This window comes from Lynx canadensis, chromosome A1, assembly GCF_007474595.2.
Source record: "Lynx canadensis isolate LIC74 chromosome A1, mLynCan4.pri.v2, whole genome shotgun sequence".
NCBI classification, from domain to species: domain Eukaryota; kingdom Metazoa; phylum Chordata; class Mammalia; order Carnivora; family Felidae; genus Lynx; species Lynx canadensis.
Window position 1 is genome coordinate 80,790,171 of NC_044303.2, and position 19,124 is coordinate 80,809,294.

Here is a 19,124-nt window from a genome sequence, read left to right on the forward strand (position 1 = left end):
CGTTAGCTGCCCAACCCGGTGCTGCCGGCAGGGCGGGCCTTTCCCCTGTCTGTGTGCGGGCTCTAACCACTACGCTGTCCACTCTCTCTGCTCAGTGAGCAGCTGGGAGAGTTCATGGAGACCAGAGGCGCCAGCAGCCCGGGGATCCTGGTGCTGACCACCGGCCTCAGCAGACCATTCATGCGCCTGGACAAGTACCCCACGTTGCTCAAGGAGCTGGAGAGACACATGGAGGTACTGCTTGTCGCGTGCTGCCGCTCAGGGGCCCTCCGCCCCCGTCAGGGAAGCTCGCCGTCTGTGTCAGAGGCGGGAACCGACAGAAGTGTTTTTGCAAAGGTTTTTAACTTGAAGGATTTTCAAAACGATTTTGTTAAATGGTGTTTTCTCCTTCCCCTCCCTCTACAAAATTACATGTCCTCCTTGATCTCTGTCACTCACGGCTGCTGTTACAAAAGTCTCCAAAAACTACGAAACGTTAAGCTCAGATTTAAGTAGCATTGAGGTGCCCCGTTAGGAACACTTGGTTACAAATGGTAAGCATAGTGTTTATACAGTAATAAGAGTGAAAGAATCAATCCGTTCATGATGGGTATTTATCTTAGTTTTGAAAAGCAGACCGCAGGCCTGGCAGAAACTTGGGTTTAAGTTGCTGTGTATGGGTGCAGGTTGGCGAACTTCCTCTATGTAGGGTGGGCCTGCTGGCTCCCTTCCTTGCCAACCCCCTCTGCTGTTGTGGTTTAGAGCCTCAGCAAGGCCAGTGCTGGGAGGAGGTGCTGAGTCCTGCCATGGGTTTTTGTCTTTTTTTTTTTTTTTTTTTTAACGTTTATTTATTTAGAGACCGAGGCAGCATGACAGAGAGCGAGAGGGAGAAGAGAATCTCAAGTAGGCCCCACACCGTCAGCACAGATCCCAACATGGGCTCAATCCCACGAACCATGAGATCATGACTTGAGCTGAAATCAAGAGTCAGAGGCTTAACTGACTGGGCCACCCAGCTGCCCCTGGGCTTTTGTCTTCTAGACCATGGTTTCCCCAAAGTCTACTGGGCCCACAAGAGTACGAATAACACTTCAGTGCTGAGAAGAATAAGACCTATTGTGGGTTGAAAGGGTTGGGAAAGTTTCAAGCTAGTCTCTAGAGTGCCTTTTGAAGAAAACAATTTGCCTCATGAAAGCTAATAGTGTTTTCTTTTATTCAAAGGATTATCATCCAGATAGACAAGATATTCAGAAATCCATGACTGCCTTCAAAAACCTCTCAGTAAGTGACTGGGCATATTATGATTTTTTTCCCTCAGCATTATTATGACAGATGAATGTAGAAAAATTTATTCCCTAAAAAAGTTAGGCGATGAAAGAAAATGAGAGCGAGAATTTGGGTGTATTCAAATACAAAATAATCACGGTAGTTTATTTACCGTGGTGGTAAATTTGCATGCTTTACTGGGCTGTCGACACCAGAAAATGATCATTTAACCTTTAAAAAGTCACGACACGATAGTTCCTTATGAAGGTCTTGCTCTGTGGGCTGTGTCTTCGGTGAGGACCAGGTGGTCCTGCTCCTTCACCCTGCTGCCATGCCGCCGGTGTTTCTGGAACATGCCTGACTTACCTCACGTGCAGCATGCACTCCTGGCCCCTGCTCAGTCCTTGTGCCAGCAGAGACCAGTAAAGCCATTTTTTCTTCTAGAAGTAGCAAGATCTGCTGTATTGTTCTAAAGCCGTGTCTCTCGTTCCAGAGCTCTTACTTCTATGCCTGTGAATTGAACGCTTTCTCATTCAGCAGATGATGTGTCTCAAAGTCGCGTGGCCGGTAGTTGAGGTTCTGGGGGCTCCCGTACCTCCTGACCGTGGTGGTGTGTGTCCCAGGCGCAGTGTCAGGAGGTGCGGAAAAGGAAGGAGCTGGAGTTGCAGATCCTGACAGAAGCCATCCGGAGCTGGGAGGGAGATGACATCACGACCCTGGGCAGCGTCGTTTACATGTCCCAGGTCATGGTCCAGTGCGCCGGGAGTGAGGTATGCAGGGCAGGAGCACCACGGCCACGTGCTGTGCTGTGCAGAGTGGCTGGGAACACGAGTGGAGGGTCTCGAGCCTGTGCTCTGAGCCCCACAAGTGTGTGGGGCGTCTTCGGGAACAGAGTGTGAGAAGTCCCCCTAGACAGGCTCAGAGTACAGGACCGGTTTCCAGCGCACTTGGCATGTGGCTGGAGTCTGAGGAGTCTGCCTGAGGACCCTGCATCCTGACCCCTGGGCTTCTGTGGGCAGCGTGGAAATGGCAGCTTGGGAAAGGGCCGTCTGCGTTCCTCGTTTTGGTCTCCTTTATGTTCCTGGAAACTTGCGTCCTTTATTGTGGTCTCTCTGGGGCATCCTCCCCCCCCCCCCCCATTTGAAGCAAATGGTTTTTAATATAGATGCTTTTAAATCTTTCATGTAAACTAGGTAAGGTTTACAGCATGGACAAAAACAATATTGAATTGATTGGGCTTTAAGGGAAGTGCCAGGAATCATTCAGTTGATTTTAACATTTTATCCTACCCTCCCCTCGAGCTTGAAAGGCCCACCTGTTCTTCCCCACAGCACCCAAACTCGACAAGTTCTGTTCTCTCTCAACCATAAAAAGAAAATTTTAGATGAAAAAGAGTTAATGGCAAAGCTGAACTCCTTAACCCAGTTGTTTTTAAAAGATGCTACGTGGGCTGCCAGTGAGTCTGAGACTTTATCATAATTCTGTTTGCATTTAATTTAGCTGATAAAATTTGTTGGAAGGACGTTCAGTATGTTTCATAACGCTTAATGTAAATACTTGTTCTCACATCTGTGTGTTTTGAAACAAATTACTTGGATTTGTTTGTTCTTTTACATTAGGAAAAGAATGAGAGATACCTTCTGCTCTTCCCAAATAGTTTGCTGATGTTATCTGCCAGTCCTAGGATGAGTGGTTTTATCTATCAGGTAAAGTACATTTTCGGTTTACACGTTACTATTTGCTGTGGATCTCAGAATCCGTTCCAGGCTTATTTTGGATTTTGGGTGTGGTGCTGTGTGTACAGATAGTGTCACCTAGTCGAGTATGTCACACTTAGCCTGTTTCCGCATGACTGCAGATGTCCCCGCATTGGTCCTGAGCAAACATGGGGGGCGGGGGGGCCCCAGTGACCTCTGTAGGGCTGCCTCCTAAGGGCACCGACTGCTTGAGGTGACCTGCCCGAGTCCTGTCTTAGTTGCCCCTTCTTTCCTGGCCACCGTGGTGCCCGGTGGGTGCAGTGGCGGGCGGGCGCAGAGCCAGGGACCCTGGCTGAGGCCAGGTGATGTACCTAGTGGTGAGTGATCACGGAACCTTTCTCTAGTCGGTCGTTTTGCTGACACTGAGAAGATGTGCGAGCTGATGTGAGAAGAAAATGCAAAAGGAGAGGTCTGGTGTCTCTGCAGAAACGTAACCTGTGGTGTCAAGTAGCTTCTTTTTCTCTTAATAGCTGCTTCTGTCCTCACTGCCTATTTTCTGTGACTTAGAGCAGCGTGCTCTCTCCCATGGCTTGTTTCCGGGACTGGCCAGTCCTCAGTCCTGCATCAGCATGAGTCCCCACGTGGCACGTTGTTCTGTGTCGTCCCGGACACGTGCACGGGTGGATCCTGAGTTCCAGGTGTCTGTGGCGTGTGTGTGCCTCCACAGAGAGCTTGGTCCCCAAAGAGAAGGAGGAGTCACACACTTTCTCCAGAAGGAGCACTTTAAAATTGATAAAGCTGATGTGTCTAGTAAACCCAGAAAACCCATGCCTCCAAGTTCGCGAGTGTGCTGTTGGGCGGGTACCTACCCTGGTTCCCCTGAATCGGCAGCCCCACCCCCCATTGTCAGGTGGCCCCACTAAACACAAAGCTGAGTCCTTTCTGCCAGCGCACTCTGGCTTTGTGGTTTGTACCCCGAGAGGCTGGGACCAGCTCTGCTGTGACCTGAGGGAACAGAGGTGGCCGTTCGGGACAGGCTCGAGGCCCGTGCCACATTCGCCCTCGGTGTTGGTGTCAACGTGCCAGTGAGAGCCTCATGCCACCAATGGGACCCTGCTTTCCTCTTCTGTGCATGGTGGCCTGGGAAGGGCGTCTGAGTGCTGTGACCATGGTCTGTGCAGCCCGACTCGAATGCCTTCTATCCGCCGGCCCCGCCCGTGCTGGTCCCCATCTTTGTGCCTTCCATGTGGTGCTCAGCACAACTCCCCACCTCCCCTCTGGCGGACAGCCAAGTGTGGCCCCCGGACAGTTGTTCTCATCCCAGCTTCCCGTGTTGCCTTCAAACGTGAACTTCCTCTGAGCCTCTTCATGAGGCGAATCAGCGCCTCCTTTAGTTTTTGATCCTGATAGGTCACGTTCTTGGGACCTGGTGTTCACATTCAGAGAAATGTGTCAGATGGAATTTGCTTTCGTTCTGGACCTTACTGCGGACTCCATTTTCCTTTTATTACAGTGTTATGGTTTCTTATTTGATGGAAAAGTCTGTACGATGCATGCTTATGGCAACAGTCAGCTGTTTTGCTTTCCAGGGTGCTGCTTCTGCCATTCCTAAAATTATTAATACTTGTTTTGATAATGGTACGTTCTTTACTAGAAAAGCACTAATTGTTTTTTTTTGTGGGGGGGGGGTCTTTTTTAGGGAAAGCTACCAACGACAGGAATGACAATCACAAAGCTTGAGGACAGTGAAAATCATAGAAATGCATTTGAAATATCAGGTGATAGGCACAGACTCTCTGGCCACTGTCTGTCACGGTGATGAGTGGCAGCTCACGGTGTGTGTGCACGTTGTGGCTGGACCGTCCGGAGGGCTGTGTTGGAGCGCTGCTGCCCTCTCCGTGGGTGTGTGTGCGCACGCGTGTGCTTTCTGCCCATCTTCCCGCCTCAGTGTGTCTCTCCTCCCTTCCAGGGAGCATGATTGAGCGGATCCTGGTGTCCTGCAACAACCAGCAGGATCTGCACGAGTGGGTGGACCATCTCCAGAAGCAGACAAAGGTCACCTCTGTCGGCAACCCCACCATCAAGCCCCATTCTGTGCCATCTCACACTGTAAGGACCCCTGTACCTCTCCACGCTGTGGGGTCGGCCTCTGGGGGTGGGGGGGGCAGCAAGTGAGCAGGTGTTTTGAAGCATAATCCGTGTGTGGCTCAACAATATAAATTCATACCTGTGTTTCTCTGGGGATCCTGGCGAGTCCCTGTCACACAGCTTGTCGCCTCACACCGATGGTGCCTAGATTGTGCCTCCTTGTACGTGGTTTGATGGCAGTTGGCTTGGAAGCTGTTTCTGCTCAGAGGGGGCCTAGGAGACTAACTTTCAGGGGGTTTTCACCTAAAACCTCAAGAGCCACCATTCATATGTATTTTTGTTTTTTCCTGAGAATCTTAACTGTATTCTGTTGTATCAAAAAACAGAAGTATTTATGGTGATCCAAAGGGCTGGGTTGGGGCACCTGGGTGGCTCAGTCGGTTAAGTGTCCGACTTCGGCTCAGGTCACGATCTCATGGTCCGTGACTTTGAGCCCCACGTTGGGCTCTGTGCTGACAGCTCAGAGCCTGGAGCCTGCTTCGGATTCTGTGTTTCCCTCTCTGTCTCTCTGCTCCTCCCCCGTTCATGCTCTGTTTCTCTCTGTCTCAAACATAAATAAACATTAAAAAACAAACAAAGGGCTGGGGGCACCTGGGTGGCTCAGTCAGTTGGGCATCCACTCTTGATTTCAGCTCAGGTCATGATCCTGGGATCGTGGGATCAGACCCTCCACACTGAGCGTGGAGCCTTCTGGAGATTCTCCCCTTCTGCCCCCTCCCCCTCTTGCTCTCGCTCTAAAATAAAAACATAACTAAAGGTCCAGATTCATGTTGAAGGCTTTAAAATGTGGCTTTTGCCTCACTGTTTTAAGAAATCCACTTATCCTCGTAGAGGAGCTAACCAGCTCTTTGACTTTTTAAAAACTTAAACGTTTTGAAGTACCTCAGCACACAGTATCCATGTTTAAAACTTGTCGTTACTGGTGTTTTATGCTTAAGATACTGGTGTGGAATCATTTTCATGTTCTCCTCTTAAACAAAAGTACACACCCCTTTCCACAAATGACCTGTGAGTGCACGGCATTTCAGGTGGTGCTTTTTTCTCACGTACGCTTTTTAGGTTGTTGTGATCTTTATTTGCACTTGCCACCATGTGGCTCACTTCTGCATCCACATCCCTACCGTTGCAGTGTTTGCTCAGGAAGAGTGACTGTAGCATAACATTTTTTTAAATGCTTATTTACTTATTTTGAGAGAACAGGTGCACAAGCAGGGGAGGACAGAGAGAGAAGGAGAGAGAGAATCCCAAGCGGGCTCTGAGCTGTCAGCATGGAGCCCGATGCAGGACCCAAACTCACAAAACTGTGAGATCGTGAGCTGAGCCGAAACCAAGAATCAGGTGCTTAACCGACTGAGGCACCCAGGCGCCCCTGTAGCATAGCTTTCTGATGAGTTTTATTGTACTAGATTTCTGTCAACAGCTTACAGGTGGAAACTGCTGGTTGGCTTTAGCTAAGGTCGCATTTTGAGTGGCTCTGCCATTTGTAATTTCTCCATACTTGGAAAAAAAAAGGCTGACAGTGCTTAGCTTCCCTGGAACTAAAATGATTCCAGAGCTACTCTGTGTGCAGGTGTGTGTGTGCCTGAGAAGTGGCAGTGCTGCTTCATGTTGTCAGCAACACCCTGAGAGCAAACAGTACGAGTCCACATCAGGGAAGACTTTGTGCTCCAGCTGAACCCCGCCAGTGTGCGTCACGCACAGGCTTTGCAAGTGTTAGGCGTTCTTCTGAGGGAGTTTCCTCTTGGCGGTGTTGGGTGTCCTCCCCCATGCTCAGCAGGGTCCTCCTTGAAGAAGAATCTCATTGTAGCAAAGACCATGACCTCTTCTGACTTCCTTAAGGAGAAACCAATCCAAATATTACTGTGGTGCTGTTGCTAGAAGGGCTGTTGTACCTTGTTTTCTCCGCTTGTGAGTTGTGTGGTGGCCATGTGGCCTGTGACAACACGGGACGCGCCCACGCACGCATGAACCAGGGTGGGCACGTGGTTCCTGCAGGAAGTGTGTTGCGCTGGTCCCAGAGCGCCATGGCATCAGCCAGTGCCAGGCTTCTCATTCGGTGTGTTTCAAGGAGGGATTTCTTCTGAGTGATGACCTCACTCTGTGATTTCCAGCTCACAGAACACTTTGTCCTTTATTAAGCATGGCTTTATTGTTTGGGGTGATTTGAGGTCATGGGCTGGTTTTGAGTATTATTGAACATTTTTGCGTTTAATTATCAGTATGATGGAATATTTACAGGTTTTCCAGGAAAATAAACCGTATTATTCTTCTGAAAAATTAGATTTCATGTAATTTTATTTTGATTAGAGCTGATTTTTCTGAGAAAACAGCTTGTAACTTGTTTTACACTAGGGATTGGCAAAATTTTTCTGTAAAGAGACAGTAAAATATTTTCAGCTTTATAGGCAATATGGTTTTTGTTGCAGTTGTACTTTTGGTTTTACAGCCATCAACAGAAATGGGCCTGGCTGTGTCCGGGGAAACTTTTTTTTTTTTTTTTTGTTAATGAAAACAGACGTTTGGCCCTAGTTTTTTGCCTACCCATAATCAGCAGGCAGTAAGTGTGTGACTGGGGAGAATTACTCTCTCCTTCACCACATTTCCCAGGATAAGAAATGCCTGTTCTTGTACAAAATTGTGATCTATGCTACATGGAACACCTTTATGCGGTGTTCGTCCATGACAAATAAAGGTGGTGGTGGGGTGCCAGGGTCTGGGCCCCCATATCCTGCCACCTGCCTGCTCCCCCATGCTGACCTGATGCAGAATAGATAGCTGTCCTAGAAGTTGACTGCTTGGGGTTGGAGAGTAAAGAAATGATGACGGCTTGGGGGTTTTTCAGTGGGAGTGTTTGAGAAGTGGGCAGAACCTCATGGGTCTGGTTGAGAGGCCCCTGATGGCAGCTGTCGTGTTCTGCTCCCTCTGTCTCCCCCCCCCCCCCCACCCCCAGCTCCCCTCTCATCCGATCGCGCCATCCGGCAAGCACGCAGACAGCAAGCCGGCACCCCTGACGCCTGCCTACCACACGCTTCCCCACCCCTCCCATCACGGCACTCCGCACACCACCATCAACTGGGGGCCTCTGGAGCCTCCGAAGACCCCCAAGCCGTGGAGCCTCAGCTGCCTGCGACCTGCCCCGCCCCTGCGGCCTTCCGCTGCTCTCTGCTACAAGGAGGTGAGGTCTTGAGCGCAGATGAACAAGAATTTGACATTGACATCTCCGCGTGTTAGGCCAGCTATTCTGTGTTTCATTCTGGTGCATTCAGAAATCCGGAGAATCCCACGTTTCTGTCTGATTCTGTGACATGAGAAAAGTACTGATCACTGGGGAACTGCAGCCTTACCTTGCTGTGCCCTTCACGAACGGCCCTGGCTTCCTGCCTCCTGGACCCACGGGGCCAGAGGGCTCCCTAGGGCTGGCCTCCCGCTCAGCCTGCAGTTACTGTGCACGTCTTGTCATGCTGAGTCTTGCTTACCTCTGTGCTGCTCTGCTAGGCCGTAGGACCCTTTTCCAGGCCTGAGTGAGAGCCACCCGGGGACCCTGCATTTGTCACCAAAAGCTGTTGCAGACAGAGTGCATGCACAAATAAAAGTGGCAGAGTGTGGTTTGTCCTCTGCTCCCGTGTTGGCGGGCTGTGCCCTGTGCTTTAACACCAGGCTGCTTCCACTGAACCTGCTTTCAGGAAAGGAAGCATCTTGAGAAAAAGAAATACTTGAATTTGAGGAATCTGATGATTGCGGTGCTGGGTGTGGTTGTGAGTATAAGCATGGGGAGCCTGAGTGTGGGAGTGAGGTGGCATGTCCCGGTACACCTCTCCACGTCCAGTTGAGGTCCCTTTCGCCCAGGGACCTAGACCCTCCGTCCTTGCTAGTAGCCCTAAGTGTTTTACGACCCACAGAAATAGTATGTAAATTATAACCTGTCCTTTGCAGGTTTTTGTTAATTTTGTTGTTGAGGACCTGCGTCTTGCCAGTGGTCGTAGGCCCAGGTGCGAGGTGTCCTTGCCGTGGGCGGTTACATGACTGATGTTGGTGTCTGTTGCTCATTTAGTCTTTGTGGATTGCTCGGGCAGTGCTGGTGGCGACCTCATTGCTAGGGAGGAACCAGTGGACTGAGTGTGTCCAGCCAGGGGGCAGAAAGGGTGAGGGAAGAGGAGGGGGCAGTGAGCCTGGGCTTCACAATTTGCTGTGTTGCTGCACTAGCTTTGCCGGACCTGACGTTAGGATCTGCAATTGTCACCTCGTGTCACTGAGTGCTTCCAGACGCTCGGCGGAAGTCCTCTCGCAGAGCGTGCACATGGGGCTGCTGTGTCCATGGTCGGGACGCAACCCGCGCGTGTGTGTGCTCCTGGGGCCCCCTCTCTGTTCACTGTGAAGTACGGAAGCCATAGGACACATGCAGGGAGGGTGGTATGTCTTTGGGAGCGCGTTTTCCTGCTTTTTTAAGAGGCTGTACGGTTTAGCAGAAGAGATTTTGAAGTGCTCCCTTTGAAAACCAAGCTGTGTTCCTTCTGTGTTTCCAGTCTGGTTCTTCCCATAGTCCGTGTTGCATCGGTGTCATGTTGTAAGAGTCATGAACGGTTTCTGTAACTTAACACACATTCGGCAGTGAAGCCCCGCCTGTCCCCTTGGACTCTGGCCTGCTGTCTCTGTCCTGCTGCAGGCCGTTGTGTTGTGACCGAGCCGTGCGCTGGCGTGTGGACCCGTCAGGGGCACAGCCCGCATTCTGTTGCCTGCCTGCATCTGCGCTCAAGGCCGATGGACTGAACTTGTTCCCTTTCCTTCTGTACTGAGGCTTCAAGTATTGTCCTGAGGGACTTGATCTTACCTTTCTTCTAAAACTAGCCTTGGTTTTCCTGGTTTCTTTCTGCTTGGCTGCAACAGGTGGGTCTGCTCTGGAATCTGTACGCGTGGATCTCTGCACGCGTCAGCCGGCCGTCTCCTCTCCAGACGCTGCCCGCAAGCCCGTGACACCTCCTTGGTGTGTTGTCACCGTGCTGTGACTGGTCCGAGTAACAGGAGGGTTTTCCTCAGAGCCCGCACCCTCTCGATTTTCCATTAACTCCTGGCAGCTGGCCAGGACACCACAGTGGGAGTACAGTAGGAAGCTCTTTGGCAGGAGCGGCTAAAGTGACATAGTATTTCACGCTGATGCTCCAGGAAAAACTAGTGTCTTTGGAATTTGTCAGAATGATTTTTTTTTCCTTTTTCTTTCCCTAGGATCTTAGTAAGAGTCCCAAGACCATGAAAAAGTTGCTACCTAAGCGCAAGCCTGAGCGGAAGCCTTCAGATGAAGAGTTCGCCCTGAGGAAAAGTGAGTACGTGCGGCATGTGTCGGTGAGGATGCAGGTCTGTCTTGGGCACAGCGTTCGTTGGGTAGAGAGATGGCTGATGGCTTTTCAAAGACTTGAGACAGACGCGGGGGTCTGAGCCTTACTGTCACGTCTAGAGGAAATTGAGGAGCGATAGCGGAGCCCTGCACCAGCAGGAGATCTAGCTGGCGCCCGCGGTGCAGCGCACGCGTGATTCTCCACTCGATGGGGCTGCTCGCGGTCTCTTGGCCTCCATGCCGATCCCTTGTTCTGGGGAAGCTGGGCTGGGGTGCAGGGTCGACCTGGGACCACCTGGTCTTCCTACTCCCTTTGCCCTGTGGTTTGCACCTGTTGGAGGCACGCGGCTACGGCTCTTGATCCTCCCCTGCACTTGCACAAGCCTCAGGGCCCCGGTGGACGCTCGTGAGGCCCAGAGCCGGATGCGGGGCTCAAACTCGCAAACTGAGATCGTGCCCTGAGCTGATGTCAGTTAGCCGACTGAGCCCCCAGGTGCCTGGGTTCAGATGTTTTTGAAGAGGGAGCCTGCAGCTGTGCTTTCTCCCCTGGGGGAGGGACTGTGGGGGATACTCTCCTCTGGAGACCTTTTAGGTTGTCACAACTGGGTGTGGAACTGCTGCCGTTACAGGGGTGACGGCCAGGGATGCTGCAGGCCGGCCGTGTGGCACAGTGGTGCTGAGGCCCCGGCCAGGGGTGAGATCATGGTATCTCCCCATGAGAGGGGGTGCAGAGATGAAGATGGGGTCCGGGTGTTGGGAGGGCGGAGCCCGCACCAGGAGCTTGGAGGGACTGGAGGTAAAAGGAGAGCTGGGCCTCCACAGCAGCGGAGGAGGCGAGGCGTCTGCCGTCTGCCTGCTCGGTGAGCAGCTGCTTTTGTGTCATGTTCCGTGTGCCGAAGTTACCGGGCTCCTTGTTACATTCCAAATCCTGAGAGTTTTTCTTGTCCGTGGGAGGGCCCATGCCACCCCGAAAATGTGTGCTGTCCTGCTCATTTATCTCCTGTGACATTTGTGAGGAAGGGAGGCTTGGTGACAGCCGTTCACGCTACGTCCTGGGGGAGCCTGCGCCCGTTCTGGCATCCGTGCTTTCTCTGGGTGCCGGGTGACATCTAGCAGGAGTGATCTGATCCGCTGTGCGGACAGGTAACCATGCTCGGAGGCCAGTCTGCTCTGGGTGGAGAGGGGTGACCTGCCCATGAGGTTAAGCTGGTCCCCAGGGGTTGAAACCTTCTCTTCTCCTGAGGGAGGAGCTCGTCATGAAAGGATCGGTTCCAGTCGGTGACATTTAAGTTCGTTTCTCAGCGCTGAAACTCTCGGTGTGAGGTTTGTTTTTGTTCTTCTTAGTGTGGTTGATAGGCAAGGCCGTCTTAGTTTCAGGTGTACAACGTGGTGATTTGACAAGTCTGTACGTTCTGCTGTGCTGTCCACAAGTGCAGCTGCCGTCAGTCACCGTAAACGCTGCCATTGCGCCGTGGGCTGTGCGTTTCGTCCCCACGACTTAGTCACTCTGTAACCAGAAGCCTGGACCTCCCACTCCCCTTCACCCACTTTGCCCACCCCCCGGCCCATCGGCTCTCTGCATTTACACGTCTGACTTTGCTTTCTGTGTACTTGTTTGCTTTTATCTTGGATTCCGAGTGCCATCTTCTGGTATTTTGTCTTCCTCAGTCTTCTTTCACTTAGCACAATACCCTCCAGGTCCATTCACCTTGTCACAAATGTCACGCTCTCATCCTTTTTATGGACGCATACATAATATTCCTGTGTGTGTGTGTGTGTGTGTATATGTACGTACCACATCTTCCTTATCCATTCTATTGGTGGACACTTGGGTTGGTTTCATATCTTGGCTATTGTAAATAATGCTGCAGTAAACATATGGATGCATTAGATATTTTCAAATTAGTGGTTTTGTTTTCTTGGGGTAAATCCCCAGTAGTGGAATTAGTGGTTCATATGGTATCTTGAGAAAGAAAAACAAAGCTGGAGGTATCATAATTCCAGATTTCAAGGTATATTACAAAGCTGTAGTGATCAAAACAGTATGGTACTGGCACAAAAACAGACACCTAAATCAGTGGAACAGAATAGATTCCCACAATAAACCCACACGTCTATGGTCAGCCGCTCTATGACAGAGGAGGCAGTATGCAATTGGGAAAATGACTGTCTCTCCAACAAGTGGTGTTGGGAAAACTGCTCAGCTACACGCAGAAGTATGAAACTGGGCCACTTACACCCGACACAAAAATGAACTCAGAATGGGTTAAAGAACCTAAACGTGAGACCTGAAACTGTAAAACTTCTAGAAGGTATTGAACTTCTATTTTTTGGTAGAGTACATTTGGCTTGCTTTGCATGTGTGTTACTGTCATAAAATGGTGAGGCTTTCTACAGCTTATAAATACTTAAGTCTTCCATTCTTCTGCATTTTTGCCAGAGTAGGTGAGCCTTTTTTTTTTTTTTTTTTCAACGTTTATTTATTTTTGGGACAGAGAGAGACAGAGCATGAACGGGGGAGGGGCAGAGAGAGAGGGAGACACAGAATCGGAAACAGGCTCCAGGCTCCGAGCCATCAGCTCAGAGCCTGACGCGGGGCTCGAACTCACGGACCGCGAGATCGTGACCTGGCTGAAGTCGGACGCTTAACCGACTGCGCCACCCAGGCGCCCCGTAGGTGAGCCTTTTAAAGTGTATGTGCACATGTAATATCTTAGCATATACAAAAAAATATTGGAAACTTAGTAGTTCAGGAAAGAGAAATAGTTCAACTATAGGGTCATGTGAAGTAGGAAGTATCCAGGACTGATAGCAGTAGATGCTGTTAGTCCAGAAGGATCTATCCTCCTCCATGCCTTTGGTCTGAGTATAGGTGAAGCCGGTGTCTGGAGTAATCCTTAGGGGAAGGAAGAGGTCTGGAGTGACTCCTTCAAGGTCTAGGTGTTGTGCCTTATAAGTGTTATAGATGAAATCTTGATCACAAACTCGGAGATTGGAGGAAATGCGCTTTCCAAAGCTTTCCAGGGTTGTACTTATCTACGTACCCGTCAGCTGTGGGTGGTGGGAAGCTTTCCTTCCAGATCTTTCCTTCCCGCTGTCCCTGTCAGCACTGGGGACGGTCTGACTTTTTTTGTCAGGCTTATGTGAAAACCTGATGCTTTGTTTTAACGTTTTACTTCTTAGAATAAAGTTCTTTTCTCATGGTGTTCTTGTGTGAGTTGCTTGTTCCTTGGCCTGTTTTCAACTCCGGGGTGGGAGGGATATGGTTTTTCTTAGGGATTAGTAAGGCAGCTTTTATAGATTTAGGATATTAACCTTTTGCTAGATATGTTGCAGGTAAAAAAATACTTGAAAGAAAACAAACCTTTTGAATATAAACTTCATAAATTTTGGAAAACCATTATCTGACAAGAAAATGTGTTTTTAGACTGTATCACATACTTGTCGTTAGCTCAGTTGTGACATGCTGTGTCTTGACAGGCACAGCTGCTTTGGAAGAAGACGCGCAGATCCTGAAAGTCATCGAAGCTTATTGCACAAGCGCCAAAACGCGGCAAACGCTCAATTCGAGTAAGTTTCATGGTAGCCGGCTGCCGGGGCAGGACTGGCCGGGGTTGGTCGCCATCGGCTCGCTGGCGTGTGGGGGCGGCCCTCGGAGTGACACTCTGCTGGTTCACCCTGTAGAGCCTGCGGGGATCCCTGTCCCTGGGTCTCTGCACAGGGTCAGAGCTGTCAGGGGGAGACCAGGTTTCTGCAGAACACCCTGCCAGGGAAACTTTAAGTATTAGGTGCTGCCAGAATATATAGAGCTTTCTGCTGCTTCAACAGATGGGCTTAGAAGACCAAAGATTGGTTCAGTTACTTTAAGCTGTTTCAACTGTTCTATTGGTGTGATAGTGGGACTTAAGATTCTTAGAATTGTCAAAAATATAAACCAAGAGTGAGGCTTTTTTAGCCCCCCCCCCCGCCCTGTTTTTTTAAATGCTGCATTAAAAAATTTTTTGGAAGTAGACCTCAACTAATTTATTGGTAGGTTTTAGCACCAACCACTGCATTTTCCTGTATCTTTATGCACAGGGTCGTAGTAAGGAAATCTTCATCTGCTCAGACAGGAAATGGGTGGGCTCTGTCGTCTCTTCCTTGCCGGCATTTGGTGGTGGAGTGCGGCAGGGGGTACAGATGGGACGGTGCGTGTGGTCTGACTTGCCCTCTCTCCGGAGCAGGGCCACGGCACCGCAGGGTGTCTGTCCTGCGCTGTCATTTCTAGGTGGGCTTCTGGGTTTCATTTTTGTTTTGTCGGAGACTGGATTCGTGTCTTCTGGCATAGAAACTGGTTTCTGTTGGATCTTGTGTTTTGGATTCCGTTTCCACACTCACTTGGGACACATTGCTACCTCGGCTTCATTCCCACCACCTCGCTGTGGCGGCTCAAATCTTGTCCTGGCTGCTATTAGACTAATTGTGAAAAAAGGACAGGTGGGAAAAGGAATTTTTACCTCCTTTAGCTTTTTTTTTTTAAGATGGTGACAGCTAAGAAGGTAGGGCTGGTAGGATTAAACCCCAGGGGGTGTCTGCAGATCACCTAGAAATTTCCCTGTGGCCCGATGGCCACATGGAGACTCTTGTCCATATTTGCCCTGGTGAGAACACCTCTTCATAGTGACTGGTCAGCAGGATGGGGGCGAAATGCAAAGGCCTGAAGATGGGGTGGAAGTCAAGTCAAGTGATCGTTTGTAAATCTAGTTTGTTGTCTTTTGATACATTGGTTTTCTGTATTTGATAAGAGACTGTTTTAAGTAAATAGGATATATAAGATGTGGACATAGTGTTTTGGGTTTTGAATTTGAGATTTTAAAAAACTCTTTCAACTTGAATTCCTTGAAATAAAATTTTAACCTGGTAGTCTCAGGTGAACAGACCGGGTAACAGGAGGGTGTGTGTGTGTGTGTGTGTGTGTGTGTGTGTGTGTTCGTTCGTTTGTGAGAGCCTCGTTTGTCCATCCAGGAGACTGTGCCCCACGATGTGCCTGTGGTCCCTGCTTTGGCTGCCTTGAAGGGATGGCCCATAGGTCATGCAGATTATTTGTCCTCTGTATTACATGTTTCCATTTCTCCTGTGCAAGGAAAGCGTTGCACGATACGTTGGTTTTTGTTTTCAGCTGATACTATGGGCTAATCACTCTGGGGCCTCGTGTGCACACTCCTATATGGCCGTAACCCTAATACTCTTGTGACCAGGTAAGGTAGGGGGAAATTGATCCTTTATGCTGGAAAGGCAGTGCGGGGTTACAATGGAGGCGGTTCTTCTGGTGTTAACTGCTTAGCCAAAACAGGCAAATTCAGCTCCTTCCGGTGTCCATTTGGATGCCAACAAGACATTATAAACCAGACATCTTTGGAATCAATTTCTGTCTCGAGGAAGTAGTGACCCTCGTAGACTCCAGGGATTTAGTTGAAGGAATGCAGAGTAGCCGCCCCTGCTTGTTAAGGTTTGGGAATGGACTCAGCAGGAATAGGACGGAGGCCATGGTTGCCGTGGTGTGCCATCGTCTGTCACGTGGTGTCCCTGCAGCCTGCATGCCCCTGCACAGCTCCCTGGCCAGGGCCCTCGCTCCCAGGTGTGGCTCCTCTCTGGCTGATTGCTGTTCTCCCATCTGGTGCCCTTTGTCTTCTGTTGCCCTCCTGTTAACACAGTGGCTCTCGGTTCATCGTGTCTCTTGTCCCGCCAGTAAAGGGTCTGCATTGGGGTTGAGAACGTTTGAGCAGGCGTCCCCCTTCCCCTGTCCCCTGGCTGAGCTCTGCGGGGCGCTGCAATCGTGGGTGGTGCAGCGACAAGGAAGGGCCCCCAGGGACGTGGACCCTATTTAACCCCTACTCCACTCTGAAACTTTTACGGTGGTGGTGGTTTGATAAGGTAAGTGTAGACCCCATCCTAAAGATGAACTGAAGAAGTCGAAAATCCTTGGAAACTCTTTTGCTTCAACATATCCACCTAAAGAATAGGAAACAATTCCTAATTTAACACCTAAATGGTTTCTTTTACAAATGTCATAAATGAGACTATTTGCTAATGGAATAGTTTACTTGTGAAATGTCTGTAGAATGATCTGTGGACATGAGCTTATGTGAGGGCTCGTAGCAAGATCTGTAAAAAGAGACAGTTTGCAAACAATACTGTGAGATTTATTTAAGTCTACTTTTATTCTAAGGGTTGTGCTATTAAAACCCACCGTAAATAAGGAGAAATGAACATTGTTGCCATTTTTTAACAATATTTTCTCTTTTCCTTCTCTTCCCATCACCTTTTGCTTTTGTTTTCATGTTTTTGGTTGTGGCTCTTCCTGTCCGTCCCCTCCCACCTCTGCCTGTCACTCCGTCCCTCCCGTCGTAGCATGGCAAGGCACTGACCTGATGCATAATCACGTCTTGGCTGACGACGACCAATCAAGTCTAGACTCCTTGGGTCGTCGCAGTAGCCTTTCCCGTTTGGAGCCCTCAGACCTCTCGGAAGACTCTGACTATGACAGTATATGGACAGCCCATAGTTACAGAATGGGTTCTACATCTCGTAAGAGCTGTTGCTCATATATCTCTCACCAGAACTAATGCACTTCTGAGCTTTTCTTAACAAATGCTTGTTGTATCGCAGCCTGCTTTTCTTAGATGTTTTCTTGCTGTTCCTTGTCTTTTATGTGATATTTTAACAACTTTTGAGAGCGTTTCTGATACTTCCCATTGTATTTTGCGGAGGCCCAATTGCCAATTTGACCCTCCGTTCGAGTCGCTGCTGTTGAAGGAGATGGTGTGCTCACGCGGCCCGTGCCCGGGGCTTTTCTCCGTGGGTAGTGGCGGTTTTGCAGCTCCAAGGGGTCTGGGTTTTTATTCTCAGTGTAGCACCTGTCTCATTTCTTTTTGGATACAGCTGTATGAACACTTTTATATTTTATACTGAAACCATACAGGTTTGTGATCAACAAACAACACAGAGGCGGCTCTGGCCTTGTATGGGGATCCACATCTTCTATGTATGATGGACCCACTGACCAAGTAGTTGAGGAGACAGGAGAAGGAAGCGCTCAGTAAGAGGGCTGAGTGCAGTTCGGACACCGCTCTCTGAAGAGTCCTCGGGGCACTTGGCGGCCACGGGGAGCCGTGTGTCGGTGTGGCCGGCAAGGGCTCTGTGCTCGTCCGTGCACCACAGATGGCTGTCCCACGTCCCCGTTTGCCTGTGGGGTGGGGGTTGTCCAAGGGCCAGGTACTGTCAGAGCTCAGACCCTCCCCCGTGTCACGATGCCACGCTCCCCTTGTTTGGAGTCCCTCCCTGCTGAAGATTAAATGCAAACTCTGACGCGCGCAGCCTCTGAAGGTGTACGTGAGACTCCGTTCAGAGAGGCGTTGGCTGTACCCCGAAAGGTGAGTGCTTGGCTTCGGTCCCAGCCTGGCTGCGCCCCAACCTCCACATTACGTTGCCTGCGATGGACGCGTGGTTTTCAGCGAGTAGCTGCAGTGAAACTCCGTTTACGGCATCCCATCCTGTGTGATCCTCCTCCTTTGCGTGTCTTGGGGCCACCTGAGTCAGTCAAAGACCTAAGCTGCCACGTAACTCACTTAGAAGAAAATCTCCGATTTGGAGGGGACTCCCCCCGCTTCCCTGGGATTTGTTGTGAGGAGGTTTCACTGGCCTCCCTCAGATGAATCTCGGCTTCAGAAAACTGAATGTGATGTGTCGCGTTCAGTGGTGGCACCGGAACCACGTTTGGTCATTGCCAGAGTGGAGAAGCACCCTCCCCCACGCATGCTGTGCTTGGTGTGGACAGGGAGCCTCGTGGTCGCGTGTGAAGTGCTCAGTCAGACCGACTTCAGGAAGCCAGATGCCGTGAGGAGCCGGGAATGGCTGGTTTTCCTCTCCTCAGGGTGGCCGGGCCGTCTCCCCTGTCCCCTACCTCACCACACCACGTATGCAGTGCCCGCCCTTGCTTGCACTGTGCCGCTGCTGGCGGGGCGCCGGGTCCTGTCGCTCACGCGCGCAGAGGGGCTGGTGGCCCCCTGCAGCGGCGCGGTGCTTAGAGAGTCAGCCGGCTCGGGGACCGCGTGCGGTGAGGTCGTGAGGAAGACGGAGAATTCCAAGCATGTCTGTTCCCAGATAGCTGTTGGGCTGCTCATGCCATCTGGAGATTTCCTAGTTTTGTATCAATTAATATAAAGAAGTTGAGCAATCTTAAAATTAGAGCCCAGTATTAGCCCACGGGAGAGATGGGGTTTCTGCGTGGTCAGCCAGATAGCAGATGGAATTTTGGAAGAAACGGAACTACGAAGTTCATGAGTGAACTTAGAAGCAGTGGTTTTATTTTGTGTACGTACAGCAGTCCCCTCTTCTGATCATCACGTTAGAGTGTCCTTTTTTGCTTTGAGGCTGTGTCATTGTGCGTTGGCTGAGACGCCTTTGCCAGGCCTTAGTGACCGCGGGCTGCCCGTGTTGTGGGCTGCGCACAGCACAGCGGTGAGACGCCGTTAGTCGTTGCACTTGGACTTTTCTGCATTGCCAGGTATCATCGGGGTCATCTTCCTGAGCCATTTCCTTTCCTGTACGCCAGGGTTTCACCCTTCCTCATCCGTCCTCTGGTACTAGTAAAGCCACGTGGGCAGGGATTCTGCTGACGTTGAGGTCACTGCAGAACAACACCCTGGCTCTTTGTTGTTCGGGCT

General features: G+C 50.4%; 1 protein-coding gene across 7 annotated transcripts in view; it reads left to right on the forward strand.

Annotated features, from left to right (window-relative positions):
* ARHGEF7 (Rho guanine nucleotide exchange factor 7) overlaps nucleotides 1-19,124 on the forward strand; it is a 134,751-nt gene that overhangs the window by 105,777 nt on the left and 9,850 nt on the right. For 5 of the 7 annotated variants that reach the window (XM_030314193.2, XM_030314217.1, XM_032592482.1 and 2 more), the window contains 9 exons: nucleotides 96-234; nucleotides 1,201-1,260; nucleotides 1,869-2,015; nucleotides 2,865-2,951; nucleotides 4,642-4,720; nucleotides 4,912-5,051; nucleotides 8,041-8,265; nucleotides 10,311-10,404; nucleotides 13,900-13,989. In XM_030314193.2, the coding sequence (XP_030170053.1) occupies nucleotides 96-234; nucleotides 1,201-1,260; nucleotides 1,869-2,015; nucleotides 2,865-2,951; nucleotides 4,642-4,720; nucleotides 4,912-5,051; nucleotides 8,041-8,265; nucleotides 10,311-10,404; nucleotides 13,900-13,989 (1,061 nt within the window). Of the gene's footprint in view, nucleotides 1-95; nucleotides 235-1,200; nucleotides 1,261-1,868; nucleotides 2,016-2,864; nucleotides 2,952-4,641; nucleotides 4,721-4,911; nucleotides 5,052-8,040; nucleotides 8,266-10,310; nucleotides 10,405-13,899; nucleotides 13,990-16,809; nucleotides 16,987-19,124 lie in introns of all 7 variants that reach the window. The other 2 variants (XM_030314233.1, XM_030314200.1) reach the window with 2 other exon arrangements.